The sequence below is a fragment of the Oculina patagonica genome, chromosome 14 (genome assembly GCF_052425735.1).
Source record: "Oculina patagonica isolate OP01 chromosome 14, crgOcupat, whole genome shotgun sequence".
Taxonomy (NCBI): Eukaryota; Metazoa; Cnidaria; class Anthozoa; order Scleractinia; family Oculinidae; genus Oculina; species Oculina patagonica.
This window is the reverse complement of record NC_135771.1, coordinates 7,547,144-7,564,587: the sequence shown is the minus strand read 5'-3', so window position 1 is coordinate 7,564,587 and position 17,444 is coordinate 7,547,144. Positions and strand designations below refer to the sequence as shown.

The 17,444-nt window shown below is 40.4% G+C and overlaps 3 protein-coding genes across 4 annotated transcripts in view; 2 read left to right on the top strand and 1 right to left on the bottom strand.

The window, feature by feature from the left end:
* Nucleotides 1–7,924, top strand: part of LOC144638108 (receptor-type tyrosine-protein phosphatase F-like) — a 30,595-nt gene extending 22,671 nt beyond the window's left edge. Inside the window, exons 22-28 of the mRNA XM_078497283.1 lie at nucleotides 670–763; nucleotides 1,615–1,691; nucleotides 2,545–2,679; nucleotides 2,862–2,987; nucleotides 4,318–4,466; nucleotides 5,160–5,295; nucleotides 5,884–7,924. Of these exons, the coding sequence (XP_078353409.1) occupies nucleotides 670–763; nucleotides 1,615–1,691; nucleotides 2,545–2,679; nucleotides 2,862–2,987; nucleotides 4,318–4,466; nucleotides 5,160–5,295; nucleotides 5,884–5,967 (801 nt within the window). The 3' untranslated portion in view covers nucleotides 5,968–7,924. The remainder of the gene's footprint in view (nucleotides 1–669; nucleotides 764–1,614; nucleotides 1,692–2,544; nucleotides 2,680–2,861; nucleotides 2,988–4,317; nucleotides 4,467–5,159; nucleotides 5,296–5,883) is intronic.
* The window catches only part of LOC144638335 (uncharacterized), a 265,610-nt gene that overhangs the window by 76,579 nt on the left and 171,587 nt on the right, over nucleotides 1–17,444 (bottom strand). The window lies entirely within an intron of this gene.
* LOC144638101 (glycogen debranching enzyme-like) overlaps nucleotides 8,738–17,444 on the top strand; it is a 35,467-nt gene continuing 26,760 nt past the window's right edge. For both annotated transcript variants that reach the window (XM_078497250.1, XM_078497251.1), the window contains exons 1-3: nucleotides 8,738–8,833; nucleotides 10,371–10,611; nucleotides 11,959–12,106. In XM_078497250.1, coding sequence (XP_078353376.1) covers nucleotides 8,758–8,833; nucleotides 10,371–10,611; nucleotides 11,959–12,106 — 465 coding nt within the window. In that variant the 5' untranslated portion in view covers nucleotides 8,738–8,757. The remainder of the gene's footprint in view (nucleotides 8,834–10,370; nucleotides 10,612–11,958; nucleotides 12,107–17,444) is intronic.

Sequence of the window (17,444 nt, the reverse complement as noted above, 5' to 3'; positions counted from 1 at the left end):
CTGTGTCCTTTGTGATTGGCCAGAGTAATTACTTTGGTTTTGGTTTTACGACACTCAATTGAAAACTGCTCTAATGATAATGATAATGATAATCAATTTATATAGCGCATTTTTCTTGTAATGATCAAATGCGCTGTACACTACTGTAATTTACTACACAGGCCAGACCACAACACCGGGAACTTCGTGCCCTACTCTTTGCGAATAGTGTGTGGGTTCTTTAACGTCCCCTGTTATAAGACATTACAACCAAATGTGCCTCCCGGGCGTTATAATTTTAAGATACAAGCTTAACTTTGAAAACTGGTCAGCCTAACAGTATTTCAAAAACCCATATTGCAATCTCTTTCAATCTTCGTCACTTTTAGCCATCCGTGTCTTTGTTTGTATTTAACCACCGCTGATGAGCCGTACTTTCATTTTATATGTTTATTATACTGTTCAGGATGGCTTTTACGTATGTCTGTAGACGAAACCTTTGTTTGTGTCCATTCAAAAGAAAGATACGAAGCAGTACTTTTGATTCTTGCTGTCCGTTATGCTGTAGGTGGTTCCTAACGTTTTTACGATGAAACCCTTCTAGTTCGCCCATTAAATTAAAAAAATGAACGTATAAGACTGACATGTTCGTCTTTCTGTCTTTCTTTCTTTTTTATTTTTTATCAACAGAATCTTCAAGACTATTCTACCAACCCGGCCCTCTTTAGGGAAGCATTGGTTCGGGAAAACGTAGTGAAAAACCGCTGTCCCGAGATATTGCCATGTAAGCAAGAAATTTAACAACTCTTTCATTTCCCATTTTACCTTCATCAATTTTACTTATCCTTTCTTCACATGGTGAAAGTTTATTGTTGTAATCGCGAGTAATTGGATTTGGAAATTTGTCAATCACAACGCGTACATGAATAAATACTGAAATAACGTTTATTATGACCTATTATGGCTCTTTCTTTCACGGAAGGTCTCCTTCAATCCTGCTCATAAAAAGTTTTGACGGCTAGATAAGATGAAAAGTGATGTCCTTTATAGCTCAAATGTTAGGTCGCTGTACAAGTATGTCGGGAATTGTAGCAACCATGAACACAATTTGTTGTTGTTGTTATTAGAGTGGTTTTCACTTGAGTGTCGAAAGTAATTCGCATTTGCATTGGTTTTGCATTACTTCGCTCAGGGATAAGTTTAAAACTCTCGCGCCACTTTCTCCGCCAGTCAGAAGTAAAACCAAAACCAATCGTGACTCGCTCGCGCACGTTTTCCCGCGCTTCGTTCCGACTACATGTATTTGTTTCGTTTTTTAATTGGCTTACTGGATTGTCTGTGTTCTTTGTGATTGTCTAGAGAGATAACTTTGGTTTTGGTTTTACGACACTCAACTGAAAACTGCTCTATTACTTACTTAAAATCCACCAAGCTACACGCGCCTTTGCCGCGGAACTCCACACGCACATTGTATAAACCGGTTTTACTGTCATGGCTATTAAAACATTTTCTATATTGAATCAGGAGGCTTAGATTTTGTAGAGTAAAAAGAAATGATCTAATTTTTCTGCCTTTCGGGCCATTTAACTTATGCTATTTGTTTGTTCTTTTTTTGAAATTGTTTTTTTTTTCAAGTTAACCACAACAGAGTTTGTCTAAGGACGATCTCAGACGAGCCTTGTTCAGATTATATAAACGCCAGCTTCATCGATGTAAGTTACCTCACATTTTGTGTGTTTTTACGTTTCTGATAAAACCATTTTGATACCGGGATTTAATCTGGAAATTTAGTTTGGTATTGAAGTTACGCCTTTCAATCCAGCAATATGAGACGCTGCTTGCCTACTGGTTGGTGGTTGCTGCCTTTTGTCTGTGCCGTTTGTTCTTGGGCAAGACACTTAAATCTCACAAAGCCTCTCCCAACTCAGGAGTAAAATGGATAACGGCGAATGGCCGGTTAGAGCAATTTGACAGAATGCTGGAGGCTACGATGGACTAGCATCCCGTCCAGGGCTAGGGAGAGTAGTAATACTTCTCGTCGCTTTATTGTACAGTTTATAAATACCAGAAGTGAGAGCCACTAGGCCCGTTTGTAGACAGTTCCTTTTCATCACCTAATCCAGTCCCTGAGCCCTAGGTCGACTAGAGAGAATTTAGGGATTGAATTATACTGTACTTCAGAAAACACCTTGTTTTTTCCTTGGTCTTATCTTGATTAAGTAATATAAATTGAATGCAAAATTAAAAGGTGTCCCAAACTCACTAAATATAACTCAACGTAAAACAAATTGAAAATAAGTGGAGAAGTGGTAGCAAGTCAAATACTACAAGTGACTTGCTACCCTCTCTCTCTTTCACTTTACCCAAGTCACCACTTATCATGTATTCAGTAAAACAAATTTCTCTATAAGAAAAATCAAAGTCGTGTAAACTGCCTTGTCAAGGTTTAAGTTGTTTTGCTACAGCAGTATTATTCACTCTTAGGTACACAATTAACATCTGCTACAACACAACCAGCTAAGACATCGCAGTGGAGATGTTTGATCTTGTTTTGTTTCTTGTCAGAGTTACAACGAAGGTAATTTGTACATCGCCACTCAAGGGCCAATGGCGAGCACTATTAACGACTTTTGGCGCATGGTGTGGGAACAGCGGTCAACCATAGTGGTCATGCTCACTGATCTCCAGGGCAACGGAGTGGTAATACTGCAACACATAAATAACTAACCTCATTGAGTATAGATGAACGAATTTGCTTTATTTTTCACTTTAGGTTATAGTAAGCTTCTCCCATTCAGTAAAAAAGAAAGTTTTCTTCTGAAATATTTTTATTCCTAAGAGCTTTCCCTCGCTTTGTATAATTACTATTTCCGTACTATTAGGAACAAAGCGTTCGGTATTGGCCGGAAGAAGGTTGTGCCAGATATGGAATGCTTCGGGTGACGAAGATTGACGAAGAGATTCTCGAGGACCACACCCAAAGGGTCTTTAAACTAAGACGTCACGGGGTGAGTGTGTTTTGTAACTTCTCCATGACTTTTCTGAAAACGATAGACTATTTAACAGTTTCTGAAGGAATCTTGGTTGAAAGGCAAACTTGTAAAATTACAAGGTGTGGAATATTTGGCGATCTTTAACTTTCTACAACTCTACTGCGACAGAAAAGTAGAACGCGACTGGAGATGAAAGTTGAAACATTAGTAAAAATCTTATACGTGTCTATGGCCCCGTCCACACTGACCCGGGTAAATTTGAAAGCTCATCTTTTTTTCTCCGGTTAGGCCAACCGTCCACACTGAAATGGCGTTTTCGGTCACCGAAAACGGAGCTTTTCAAAAACGCTCACCAATGAGCGTTTGGAATTGGAGCGTGAAAAAGTGTATTTTTATATTTTATTGTAAATAATTTTAGAGGGCCATTGGTTTGTTAGTATTTTTTATGTTATTTTAGTGCTACCCTCGTTAAATAAAGACTTTACTTTTACTTTTACTTACTAATGAAGCGTATCGTTTTCAAATTTACCCGGGTTAATGTGGACGGAAAACATTTTACGCGGCATTTTCAAATTTCTCCGTTTTCAAATTTACCCGGGTCAGTGTGGACTAGGTATATTACGGTACTTTTAGGTTATTGGCATGTATTCATTATCCGGTTTTCTTCGCAACTTCATCATGCTGTTTTCGGCGGTCACACACTAACACATGTAGTTTGCCTAGTTCGCTATATCTCGGGAGAATAATTACATGCTTAAAGGGACACTATCACGGGGATTTTACTGATTTTTGTAAAAAGAACTAAAATTGGCGACGTGGTCTTCTCGTACATAAAAGTCACCTAGTACATCAAAATGAAGATATAAAGTAAATTGTTGTTAAAGGAAAAAGGGAGCCATAATTCATTTTTAGATGTTTTTCCAGTCTACAACAGCAAAACTTGAAAAAATCGGTCTTACTTTTTCAAAAAATTCCTGATGAGATCACAATAATATCACTTGTTTTTAGCTTCAGTGCACAGGCATAGTAATTTTTAACAAAACTGGAGCGCTGTTCGTAGGTTTCCATACGTCTTTAGGCTCTTGCGTTTTTGTAGTGAAGCTGGTGACAGTGTCCCTTTAAAGCCAAATCGTTGCCAAAATCCAAGGAAATGTAATGAGGCGAGTTCCATTTTTTGTACTTGAATTCACCGGCCATCAGAAACTGCGAAACGTTCCATTAAGTCCATAGATTTGGTTTAATGTAATTTGCTTTCGAATTCCTTACATTTGTTTGTAGACGTGTGATAATGAGTATTTTGTCTTAGGCTAATGTAGCAATGTCTTATTTTTCTTTTCATTCATAGAGTGATGAAAGTCTTGTATTGTATCACTTTCAATACCACGGCTGGAAGGAGAATGGGCTGACTCGGGCCGAGAGCCTTGTGTACCTACAACAGCAGGTTCACAAGGTGGAGCCTGGGGAGCACAACGGACCTATCATCGTACACTGCAGGTACAGGGAAATCCCGATTTCTCAATTAGGTATGGTTAGCCTGCGAACACAGCCGCCTCTCATCGCTCCCGGCCTGTTTGGCGTTAAACCGGCCGGGAGCGATGTATTCGTAGCCTGCGTTGCAGACGAACTAAACTCCGGTATAGTCCTATACCGGGTTAAGTTCGTCTGCAACGCACTGTATTTATAGGCCACTGTAAGGTGGGGTGCGACCCGACTAACCTGTTTGACAACTAAAGGTGCTGAGACACTAAGGGACCGGATATGTTGCAGCGATGTGTCGCAATGGGATTTAGTGAGATATGTCCCTGCATCATGTTCCTGCTTCACTTTCTTGCGTGTGTACATGCTGTCATTTTGTCCCTGCAACATGCCGCTGTGACATTCCTCTTCGCAAAAAGATTGGCCTTATACAATTTACACTCCACTGAGAACTCATGCAGTTTCCAGATTTGTATAAGACGAAAATAAGACGAAAAGTGCGGTACCACTGTTAAGTCGTAACGAATTGAATTGCTGTTGGCTCTTTGTAGCTGATTGTTTTTGATCCGTTTACCGCAAAATAAAATTACAGGAGGTTTTTTTAATGATTGTTTTAATAGTAAGCCATTTTAAATTTTCTATTCAAAAATAAAGTAAAGAAAATATATTATGTTCAGATTAATATTTTTCACCACTATTCTGTCCTTGTAGTAATGGTGATGGCCGCACAGGAGTATTTCTCAGCTTGTGTTTGAGTATTGAGAGACTGGAGACTGAGGATGACGTGGATATATTCCAAACCGTCAGGTGGCTTAGATCACAAAGGGCAGGACTGGTCTCTAACGCGGTCAGTAGAATGGGTCCACACAATCTATTCTGTTTAGGTCACGTAACCCTTACGCTGTCGTTTGTTAAATTGTCCTTTGTCAGTATTACTTCTCAAACTCATTAATAATTCATCAAGTTAACACAAAGAAAATCATAACTGTGAAGGAGGTTTGGATACCCAGTCTTTAATTAGCATAGATTTTTTAGCATTTTATTTATCAGTTTACTCCGTAGTTTTTGTTTTGATTGAGAAACTATATCAAACACTCGAGACAGTGTTTTATCGGCTATCCAAACACCTCGAATATCGTCAAAAATACTCCGCTGCGCGTCTTATTTTTAACTCTCTTCTCGGTGTTTTGATATCTCGCTGAAACACTGTTTCTCTTGTTTGATAGATTACGTCTCCGGCCTTGTACGATCGCCACTCGATTGACCTTGAGAAAAACGAGGGGTTACTCATATTCTATTCTCTAGAGCGGGAGACATTTGAAGTCAAGCGCGCTGGAAGCGGGTCATACTGTAGAATACGGTCCGTAATTGAAAAATCACAGCGTGCATCCTGCCAGATAAATATAATAAAACTGATTTTTTTCTCTTCGTATAGGATCAATACAATTTCTGTTACGAGCTAATGAAGAGCTACATGGCCTGGAGGATCAGAGCAACCATCAAGAACGATTACGTCTGAAAATATTCCTACTTACAAAGAAGAGGATTAATATCGACATAAGAGATGACTTACTGATCTGAGTTAATTCAGTGTTACACTGATTCTGCTTATGCAGATTTGTGTATTATAGACTCAACATGCATACTAAGAAGATAGGTAGACTGGTAATGTGTAGGTTTAGAATGTCGAACAAAAGGCCCGGACGCACGGAACAACATTGCGCGCAGCTGTTTCTTGAAACGTGTGTCGTCTATCTCAGGGTCCCAAAGGGATGAGGGGGAGTCAAGGAGCCCTAAAATTTTCGCACTGGAGCCCGGAGCCTCATCATTTTGCTGCTTGGAGATCTTTGCTTTAGAGAATGGAGGCCTGAAAATATTTTCCACAGAGCGCGGAGCTACATTTCTTTGGGGGCCCGGAGTCCTGGAGCCCGTTTTTTTTGGGCCTAGACGGCGCGCAATGTTAGAAATCGCACACAGTGTGGTCACCCTTGTAAACGATGCTTATAGCGCTTTATACTGTAGAAGTAGAATTGCTTCTACTTTTACACATTGTGCGCACCTGTTTGAAAGTGTGTCTGCTATCTGCAACATTGCGCGCAATGCTAGAAATCGCTCACCGGCCTAGTGACCACCGTTGAAATTGCGCGCGAAGGCGTGATACAACTATATCGTGCCCTGTGGCTGCTCACTATCTAACCTAAACACAAGTATTTGTTTCTAGTCAACTTTTCTTCTCAAAATGAGCAACTGTGGTTTATTCTTCTTGCCTACATGTTCCGGTTACCGTTTCCATTTTGGTTACGTAATTATAAACACCAGAAACTTGATTGCCGTGTTAGCAATGTTCCGCAAAGTAGTTTAGCGTTCCTTATCAACTGAAAAGGATGCGTGCAATCAGATCTTTCGTACAATGTTGCGGGCCATTGAAAGATTCAAGGAGATTGTTAAGTTTCTACGAGTATTCTAAGAGTAATATACCTCATATTATATAATTATTAAGATAAGCGTAAGTTCTATGCAACTTTGGAACATATCTGGCATATATTCTACCTACGAAGAAAAGAGTTAGCGTAAGTTTGTTTTTATTGTTTCCGTTGTACAAGATAAGTTATTTTGGGTGAGCCCTTGTTTTGTTAGTGTATGCTTACGTAAAAACCACCACGTTGAAATAAGTAATTAAATAATAAAACGACTAATAAAAACAAAATAAATATTTTTACCTTTCATCAGACGGATAGATTCACTTAGTGAAAAGAGAAAGCACCCTTTCGTTTATTTAGCTGAGCATATAAGTATTATAGGAAATAAATCTGTGGTTGATACGAAATTTGGCCGCAATAAGTGCTATTTATTCCTTTCAGTAAAAAAAATGCTTTATACCGCATTCATAGAGCTGATTTTCAGTTTTTTTTTTGCCAAGTTTTCAAACCTGAGCCCGCAGTTTTCTTTTGGGAGTTGCTAAGTAACAGATCTCACGATAATAACGTGACAGGTTTCGGAGTATTCTCGAACGCTCGCGCTTTTCTTTGATTGGATAATAAAAATCCGACACTTTCCGAGTGCTTTAACGAAGACTTCTTAAAAGCACTATTTTCTCCTTATTGTGTAGAGGTGTGAAGACCTTTCTGTGGAGTTTTAAATTTTCCAAACATTATCACACGTTAGTGGACCTGTATCTACCTAACTGGGTTTAAGAGTTTTTCGCTGCAGTGAATGTAATGCTAATACAGCTTTATTTGTAGCCTCCTACGCAGACGCTGTTTTTGTTCGTCACGCAATCTCTCCTTCCTCCCCCACAAAGAGCTGAGGGGGGGGGGGGGGAGGGGAGGGAGGGGGGGGGAGGGAGAGATTATGTGACGAGCGCAAAGAGCGCCTGCGTTGAAGGTGACTTCATTTGCACTGTTTTATATTTACAGTACTTATATCAGGTTATATCTACTTAGCCAGTTGTATTTGTAATAAATTTGTATCCATTTCATAGTTGTCGCGTGTGTATGATATCTGAACATGGATTTAGTATCCATGGATACTATAACCTCTGCTCCACACATAGCAGTGTCACACATTTTTTTTCTTGGCGGAGCCTGCCACAGCCCGAATCGAACGGTCTCTGAGGCTACCCCTAGTATCTCAAATTTTTTGTCAAGTTTTGCATTCCATTTTCATTTGGCCGAACATTTAGCCTTTTGAAAGCCACCCACCTCCCTTCTTGTGTTACGGACTTGTTTGAAAATTCTTTTTTTTTCTAGCGAGCAGAGATCAAGTTAAATCAGAAATCGCCGCGAAGAACACGAAGCAACATACTCCTGGAAAGTTAGAAAGGAGTGATACTAGGCGACTGTACAAACGAAAGAGACATTATATATGTGTTGAGTTCTATTAGATTCAGTAAACAGACATCTCTACATTTTTTTTAGTACAACAGGCCTGTGTGATCGGCCCTTGTAAACAAATACGGGACAGCGTTTGACCTTGCAAGTCAGGCTTTAAAAAAAAAAAACACACTCCTCGCGAGAAATATCTTATATACAAGATAACGCAAGATAACGCAACTTTTGTTAAACAATCATTGAATACATAAGTTGGCAGCTACTTTTGTTTGCGTTAATTTTTTTGACAAATTTTTCCTGACCTTCGATTCCCAAGACCTTCTTGGGAAACGTCACCGCTTCTGCATGCATTGCGTGCCGTTTATTTCCCCTGGGATTATGACAAGGTCACGCAAGGGATACGTGACGTCGGACGTCACACGACCCTTGATGAACTCGGCTCAGGTTCCGCTCGGTTGATCGCAGAGGGATCATCCAAAATGGCGGGTCAGGTTCGAGTGCTTCAACTAGAAGCCGGACAAGAATTGGAAGCTAAATTATACAGACTCGAAAAAGGTAAGGTTCTTGAACTTGAGGGATCCACAGTGCTAGGTAAAGAGTTAGTCGTAAGTTTGATCATTTTGCTTGAAACTTAAGCGACAGTACAGCAGCCGGGCTAGCCGGCACAGAAATATTTAAGCTTAATACCACAGCATCCGGGAATCAAATCAAAAATGTTCTGGTTTGTGTATTGAATTACGGGCTCCTAAAAATAGAGAGACAATAGAGGAGTTGGCCAAAGTAGTAACAACGCCTTCGTATACTGAAACAACTTTATGCTTATTGTATAGAGATGCAAAAATATTAATTATTTGTTTTTCTGATCGTGACCGTCGGCAAAATTACCATATCACAAAGTCAAGTATTTTTGCCAAATAGCATGTTATACATCATGCCCGAGTGAGCACATGTTAAATCTGGGGATGGAAGCCGATTTATCTTTCAGCTTTGGGACAATTTTGTAAACTTGTTAAGATGAAATTTAGGGGAATGTCAATAGCGTTTATAGCAAATGACAACTGAAATGCGAGAGTCAACAAACATTTCCATTGTCGTGACATTTAGTCAGTTTATAAATAGCCGATATTGCTTCTCAATACTCCTATTCATGCAAATGGCTTGAGTTGTGCACTGTATAGTAATTCCATTCAATTTATTCTGTCAATCGTCTTTACTGTTTGAGAATAACCACATAAACGAATGAGCTGACTTCAAAAAATGATTTTAATGTTGTGCAACTAATGTGTGGCATGATGATGTTGATATGTTGACAAGAGGTACATGTAACAAATGCAAAACTAGGGATCTGAGGGATGGGGGCGGTGGTACCAGGGGTGGTAGGGACCTACCATTAAAGAGAAAGTATATGAAGCAATAGACCTAGTTACCTAAGCTGCAGCAACAATGAGCCATCAGGCTCCTCCTCTTCTACCAACACCACCTCCTCCCCCAAAAAACATTTACCGTAATGATTCGATTTAGCGCCCGGGGCGCTTATTTACCTTTGGCACCTCAAGGGAGGGCGCTTATTCGAGACAGGGCGCTTATTTGGGACAGGGCGCTTATGTAATTTTTTAGGAAACAACCGAATGTTCAAAACAAAACTTTAATAAATATTGACAATAACAGATACTGTATCATAACAAATTGTTGAAAGTTGGGTTGCTTTTATTTATAAAAGGATTGTTCATTTTAGCAGTAAATATATACATGAACGGTACGGTAAATGTTCATGAGTTTATCTATTCGACGTTGATGACTTCAGTTGGTGCAGTTATCGACGATGGGGGCGCTTACTAAGAATGCGGCGTTTATTAGAATGGAGGCGCTTATTAGAATGGGGGCGCTTGTTAGAATGGGGGCGCTTTATAAGCCGCTTATTGGAATAGGGGCGCTTATTGACAAAAACACATTTCGAAGGAGGGCGCTTATTTGAAAGGGGGCGCTTATTGGAAGGAGGGCGCTTAATCGAATCATTACGGTATCATAGAATAATCATGAACCTGACAAGCTTTTTATAAATAATGATAATTAATTGTGTTGTTTTGTATAGGATGGACACTTCGCTTCACTCTGGGCCCTTCACTGCATCCTTACAGTGTCCACTTATTTTGTAACCATCCAGCATCTGACCAGCAGCCATTTGATAGAAAAAAGTACACAGAGTTGAAGTGGACGTGCCTGCCTGGACAACAGTGTGACGATGCTGATAGATTTGCAGACATAACAGCGCATACAGCAGGGTCATTTCATTTTTATGTTACTTACAAAGATGGTGGACAACTGGACGCAGAGTAAGCATACGTTTGTTATTCATCTGCTTAGGGCCTGTTTTCTATTTTTTTAGAGCATCAAGCTTGTCTGCTCACTTGTGGTTGTGCCATACAAATCTGCCTCCCTTATTGATAGTGGCTGTCCCCCCCCCCCTCAAGTTAATTACATGCATCTGGAGGTGGCGTAGACTTGCTCCAAGTCGCTCGTTTGTTTTGAAGGAGACCGCTGGATACAGAAACGGAGGGCGCGGGTATGAAAAGCAAAATGGCGGAGGATCGTGGCAGAACGAGTGACTTCTGAAATGTGGCATCACCGGTGGATTTTTCCACCGGTGACGGCACGAGATTATGTCAATCACATTATTGCGCACGAGCTTACTGAGCGCGCTGCCGCTCTACTCGCCAACTTTATAGCGTGCTCTGCTCGCGAACACGGTTGAATTTTTACCTCTTTGGCAGACTTGTTTCCTTTTCACATCGACAGTTAAACGAGTGTTTGAACAAACAACACAAATACCTTCTTTTGTTTCTGTCCCTTTTCAATCTTACAGAGCCCCTCAAATTTTCCTTTGGAGGGGCTATAGCCCCCCCCCCCTGCCCCCTTCCCTCCCTGTTCTGCCGCCTATGACATGTACCTGTACTTCCATACTTGACTAAATATAAACCAAGTAACTAATGCTCATCTATAGGCTCTTTGCTTTTGCTGTTTTATTAAACTTTATAAAATTACACAGCAGTAATAATATAAATAGTTATTGCTTGCAGTACTGGCTGGTACCAGGAGCCCATTACCTGGAGCGTGCAACTTCCATACTGCGTCTATGAAATGGCGTTTTCACAAGTGAAGTTATTTTTAGATAGGATTTTCCCGCCATTTGGTCTCAAAAAGCCAATCACAAGCGATTTTGTTATTATAATAGACTAATAATTGATACTTAACTACAGTACTTCGTCTACCAAGGAAGTTGCTATGTCGAATACATGCAAATAAACTTTTTCTGAGTGTTCTGACAGCATTTCAAGAGATAATTTCAGTACGTTTAAAAATTGTGTAATTGTAGTCAGGTGATGACATAGTTTGTTTGTGGTTTTGACCCTGACTGTTTTTTGATGTTACTTTCAAAAGTAACATCAAAAAACAGTCAGCGTCAAAACCACAAACAAACTATAATTTCAGTATTTTCTTACAAAGTCGTAGCTGACTTCATCGGAAGCAGCAAGTTTCTCGGGAAAAATATTGCTAAAAATAACTTTACTTGTGAAAACGCCGTTGCAGAAATATACAGAAGTTGCATGCTCCGAGTTGTGGGCTCCTGCTAGTACCAACCTTTTATTAATTATTTGTAAATTGTTTTGGTTCTAATTTAGGGAGAAAAGAACAACATCAGGTTATTTTACAGTGGATCCCGTTCTAAGAGTAAACAGTACAGAAACTCTACCATTAGACTGTGTGAGCTTACAGACTGTACTGTCTAAGAGTCTTGGACCTCTCACAGAATGGAGTGATAGACTAAGGGTCAGTATTTCATGCAGGGCTGCAATTAATTTTTTTCACTTGAAAGGACATATGTCCTACTAAGACACCATCTTGGTCGGACAAAACAAAATTGTGGTCGGACATCACCAAAAACAAAAGGTTGAATTTTATTCATCGTTGCTGTAAAATGATTTTCGATCGAAATATTGTAGGGACATCATGTCCGACCACACTTGGGATTTTGTCCGACATGAGCAAATTTTGGTTGGCCAATGTCCAATGACCGACTGTTATTTGTTATGATTGTGACTGTTGTTCCAGAAAATAACCATACCCGTCCCACAGAAGGCTTTTGGGTTTGAACCCCCCCCCCCCCTAGACTTGCACCAAGTCGCCCTCTATTGGCGAGCGAAGCGAGCCGAAAAGCATCGCGAAGCGACAACCGCGAGTGACGAAGTCGCGAGAGGGTGACTTGTCCTGCTTGAAGGATTTTGAATCAAGTTTCCCGCCGAAAGCAAGATGTATCAATTATCAGGGGGCGGTGTTTCTGCGAGCGCGTGACTTTTCTAGCAGGAGTCAAGTTTCAAGAATTCTTGTTTGTGATGGCGGAAAGTAGCGCGGGGTCAACTCCGACCAAAACGATCACACAGGAAGGAAGTCGTAAAAAACGATTAAAGAAGAAGATTGATTGGCCCAGGGGGGAAAAACAAGGCTTGCTTCGACCTGGTAATTCTCGCCGGACGGAACCTGAACTGATCTGACTACAAATATTATTTGTAGAAACTGTGCCGACAAAAACGAGACGATCGTGAAGAAAGCAGCAGAAAGTAAACGTTGAATTCGTTGAAGGCTGGTCATGAAGCGATAGCTGAACATTACTTGAATACACAATAAATCGCTTCCTAAACATAGATTGCAAACACTTTTAATCGGCAAAATATGTGATGGTAAATGTTGAGAAGTGCTTCTGGACTTCCAAAAATAATTCTGAACTTCAAATCAATGATGTCCTTTAACTGTTCGTCGCTGTAGTCATCTCCAACAAATGAGGCCGAAATTCCACGGTTTTGCAAAGAGATAACTTGGTCAACTAAAGGGACAACAACAAGGATTATCGTCGTGTCGCCTCCATCTCGCATGTATTTGAGTGCAAACAGCATGAGGACCCGCAGGCCTTAGTTACGGACGGATTGAGCGGCCATGAGCACACATAAGTGACCCGATTTCGCAATATCACACAATAGGCCTGTTGACAGATGACGCTATATGATGCTTCGAAAGATTTGGTGAAGGAATGTTTCGCATCATTCACAAGTCATTACTTGACATCTTTCTAAATAGAAGTCCTGGCGTAATATATTTTTAGCAAGCAGGCGTAGCAACGCTACATGTATTTATAAGTCTCATTAAAAGAAGGTGAAAATAAATTTATAATGAATTCGTTTGATTTCAAGAATGTATTCCGCTAAGCTTGGCCAAAAACTTTGTCTTCGTCTTCATCTTTAATGTATTCTTTGGACTGAAGCTGCGGTCTCGCAAGCTGATGTTGTCAACACTTACGTTATGTGGATCAATTTTCGCTTCTGGCGGTAGAATAAATTATTTTTTGCGGCGCGCGGACTCGCTTGGCGGAAAAAAGTCAGGTACACAATATGGACATTGATCAAATCGGTGATTATTCGAATTCTAGCGAAGTTGAAATGGTGATTTACAGCGGCGTGCAAGGCGCCATCATTAAGAAGCTTTAAGATACTGCTAAATCTTTCATATGGTACTTGCGTACGAAAAGAGAATTGTTCTGTCGGCAGTAGAAAAGGTTTGTTGTGCCTGCATAAGCTTGCGTGCGGCTCTTCGAATTGTTGTGTTTCGATCAGATTGGCTTTTCACATCGATGGATCGGATTGAATACACTGTGTCCAGGTAAGTCTCTGGAGTCCGTTCCGTGCTTTGTTTTCAACGTAGTCAAACAAGTGATGCGGGTCAAAATCGAAAATAACCATGTTAACGAGAAATTCAATTGTTCTACTCTGACTAATTATTATTCGGTCCTTACTAATACACGTTTTAGTGCTGCAATTTTCTTAGTTATATGATCAGTAATGGAAGGCAGTTTCGCTGGCAATGAAAGACTTGAATTTCATTCACGTATATATATATTACCGTCCAATGAATTACTTAATTATCACTGAACCAGATACGCATAAAGATCAGAAAGATATATAATTTTTACTTGCTATTTTTTATATTATTTGCTCCTTATGTAGCGTACCCAGCACCAGTAAGCAGGGTAAATAAAAAAATCTTTCAAAGGGCATGTATTAGATTAACACGCATAAGGGACTACATGTATTATTTTATTTTTGTCAGAATGTGGGGATATTTGATAATGCCATACTGTTCTACAACTCCTAAGTGCAAGTATTTTTCCAACAGCAACAGAAACACTAGGTGGCACGCCCGTGATTCTGTGAGTTAGAACGTTATGGCATTATGAAACTTCCTGCATATTTTTCCCGATTCTATCCAACTATAAGAGGGGTTTTTACGGGGCAGGGGGAATTGGGGTTGTCCGAATGTGGGGATATTTGATAATGCCATGAGTTTCTACTAAACTCCTAAGTGCAAGAACTGCAACAGAAACACTAGGTGGCACGCCCGTGATTCTGTGAGTTAGAACGTTATGGCATTATGAAACTTCCTGCATATTTTTCCCGATTCTATCCAACTCTAAGAGGGGGTTTTACGGGGCAGGGGGAATTGGGGTTGTCCGAATGTGGGGATATTTGATAATGCCATGAGTTTCTACTAAACTCCTAAGTGCAAGAACTGCAACAGAAACACTAGGTGGCACGCCCGTGATTCTGTGAGTTAGAACGTTATGGCATTATGAAACTTCCTGCATATTTTTCCCGATTCTATCCAACTATAAGAGGGGGTTTTACGGGGCAGGGGGAATTGGGGTTGTCCGAATGTGGGGATATTTGATAATGCCATGAGTTTCTACTAAACTCCTAAGTGCAAGAACTGCAACAGAAACACTAGGTGGCACGCCCGTGATTCTGTGAGTTAGAACGTTATGGCATTATGAAACTTCCTGCATATTTTTCCCGATTCTTTCCAACTATAAGAGGGGGTTTTACGGGGCAGGGGGAATTGGGGTTGTCCGAATGTGGGGATATTTGATAATGCCATGAGTTTCTACTAAACTCCTAAGTGCAAGAACTGCAACAGAAACACTAGGTGGCACGCCCGTGATTCTGTGAGTTAGAACGTTATGGCATTATGAAACTTCCTGCATATTTTTCCCGATTCTATCCAACTCTAAGAGGGGGTTTTACGGGGCAGGGGGAATTGGGGTTGTCCGAATGTGGGAATATTTGATAATGCCATGAGTTTCTACTAAACTCCTAAGTGCAAGAACTGCAACAGAAACACTAGGTGGCACGCCCGTGATTCTGTGAGTTAGAACGTTATGGCATTATGAAACTTCCTGCATATTTTTCCCGATTCTATCCAACTATAAGAGGGGGTTTTACGGGGCAGGGGGAATTGGGGTTGTCCGAATGTGGGGATATTTGATAATGCCATGATTTTCTACCAAACTCCTAAGTGCAAGAACTGCAACAGAAACACTAGGTGGCACGCCCGTGATTCTGTGAGTTAGAACGTTATGGCATTATGAAACTTCCTGCATATTTTTCCCGATTCTATCCAACTCTAAGAGGGGGTTTTACGGGGCAGGGGAAATTGAGGTTGTCCGTGAATTTGGGGATATTTGATAATGCCATGATTTTCTACCAAACTCCTAAGTGCAATAACTGCAACAGAAACACTAGGTGGCACGCCCGTGATTCTGTGAGTTAGAACGTTATGGCATTATGAAACTTCCTGCATATTTTTCCCGATTCAATCCAACTCTAAGAGGGTTCTTTAAGGGGCAGGGAGAATAAGGGATTCGGTGAGGGGCGTATAATTTGGTAGTTCGAGTTTGAAGAGATTAGATAATGACATGATTTTTTATTGTGCTTGTTAAGAATGCACCTTTTGCTTGCTTCCCGTGTTTTTTTTTTGTGCGAAGACATATAGAAAATCGATCTTTGGATGGCTCACCAACAAAAGAATAGTATTGTTTTCTCTTGTTACGATGCGAATAGCCGCGGCGAGCTGTATTTTAATAGTTGACTTGTCTTGTCGCGTCTTTTTGTTCATTATTCCATTGCTTGCTGGGGAGTCTTCTGGCACACAGCTAACTTGGAGAAGAAATGTAGACTTTTCACTCAAGATGCATTATTCTTCGTTTTTTGGGAATAGAGCTTTATTCGAGGTGTGAAAATTCATGTACACACTCACGACAAGTTCAAAGAGTGTCACTCTGCATTGAATAATGGATGGACATCTTAGCGAAATGGACAGCTTTTAATACGCGCTTATAAATAGCAAACAAAATCATTGCGATATCTTTTTTTTCGATCGCTCGCTGTGCAGTTTGGGTTTTCAGATAATTTTGACGTTAGCGCGCGCTCTGCTTGCGGTTATTAAAGCGATACGTCTGCAATCAATCAACATGAAAGTGACTACGATGAAGACAAAGAAACTGAATTTAATATGTGAGCATCCTGCATTGAAGAAAAACAAAACCAGTTTCAACTGAAGCAAACGCAGAATGAAAACTGACATAGCGAACAATTGACATAACTACTATAGAAAAAATGTTTCAATCCTCAAGTTAAAGTTTTCACGCGTTGTTTGCCACAAAAACCTACAATCGCGGCTTAACGCCGTGCCGCAATGACTTCGCTGCGTGAAATGAACCAAAGTGAACGATAAACAGATTTAAACATTGTTTTAAATGATTTTTAGAACTGTACACTAATATAATCCGTTGTTATTCAGCTATCCGGCTTACTGGTACAACTGTTATCTTTCTCAGTTAAATAAAATGCAAGCTCTAACGTCGAAATTGTCAATCAACATGAAATTCACCTCCACTGCGAGGATTCACACTTTTTGGCGATTCTGCTACATAATTACGTATGGCGTCTGTAGCAACGTTGGCTTCCAACAGCGAACCGAAAAATGTCCTATGCGGGTCCTCATGGCCAATTCAAACGTTAAGCTTTTGCCCGCTTCCGTGGGCGCAGAAACGAAAACATTTTTTTCCGCAGAGATACGCTTCTATGGCCTGTTGTTGATATCTCTTAACTCATCATTCGCATGATGTGACCTCGACGTGACAAGAAATGACGCGTGAAGAAGCATTGATTTACATTTGAATGACACTTTCTTTGAGATCTCGACTCTGATTGGCCGCGGGTTATAATTTATTCACCGACCCGTTTTTGGGTCGGTAAAATTGGCGCGCTGCAAGTTGGAAAAG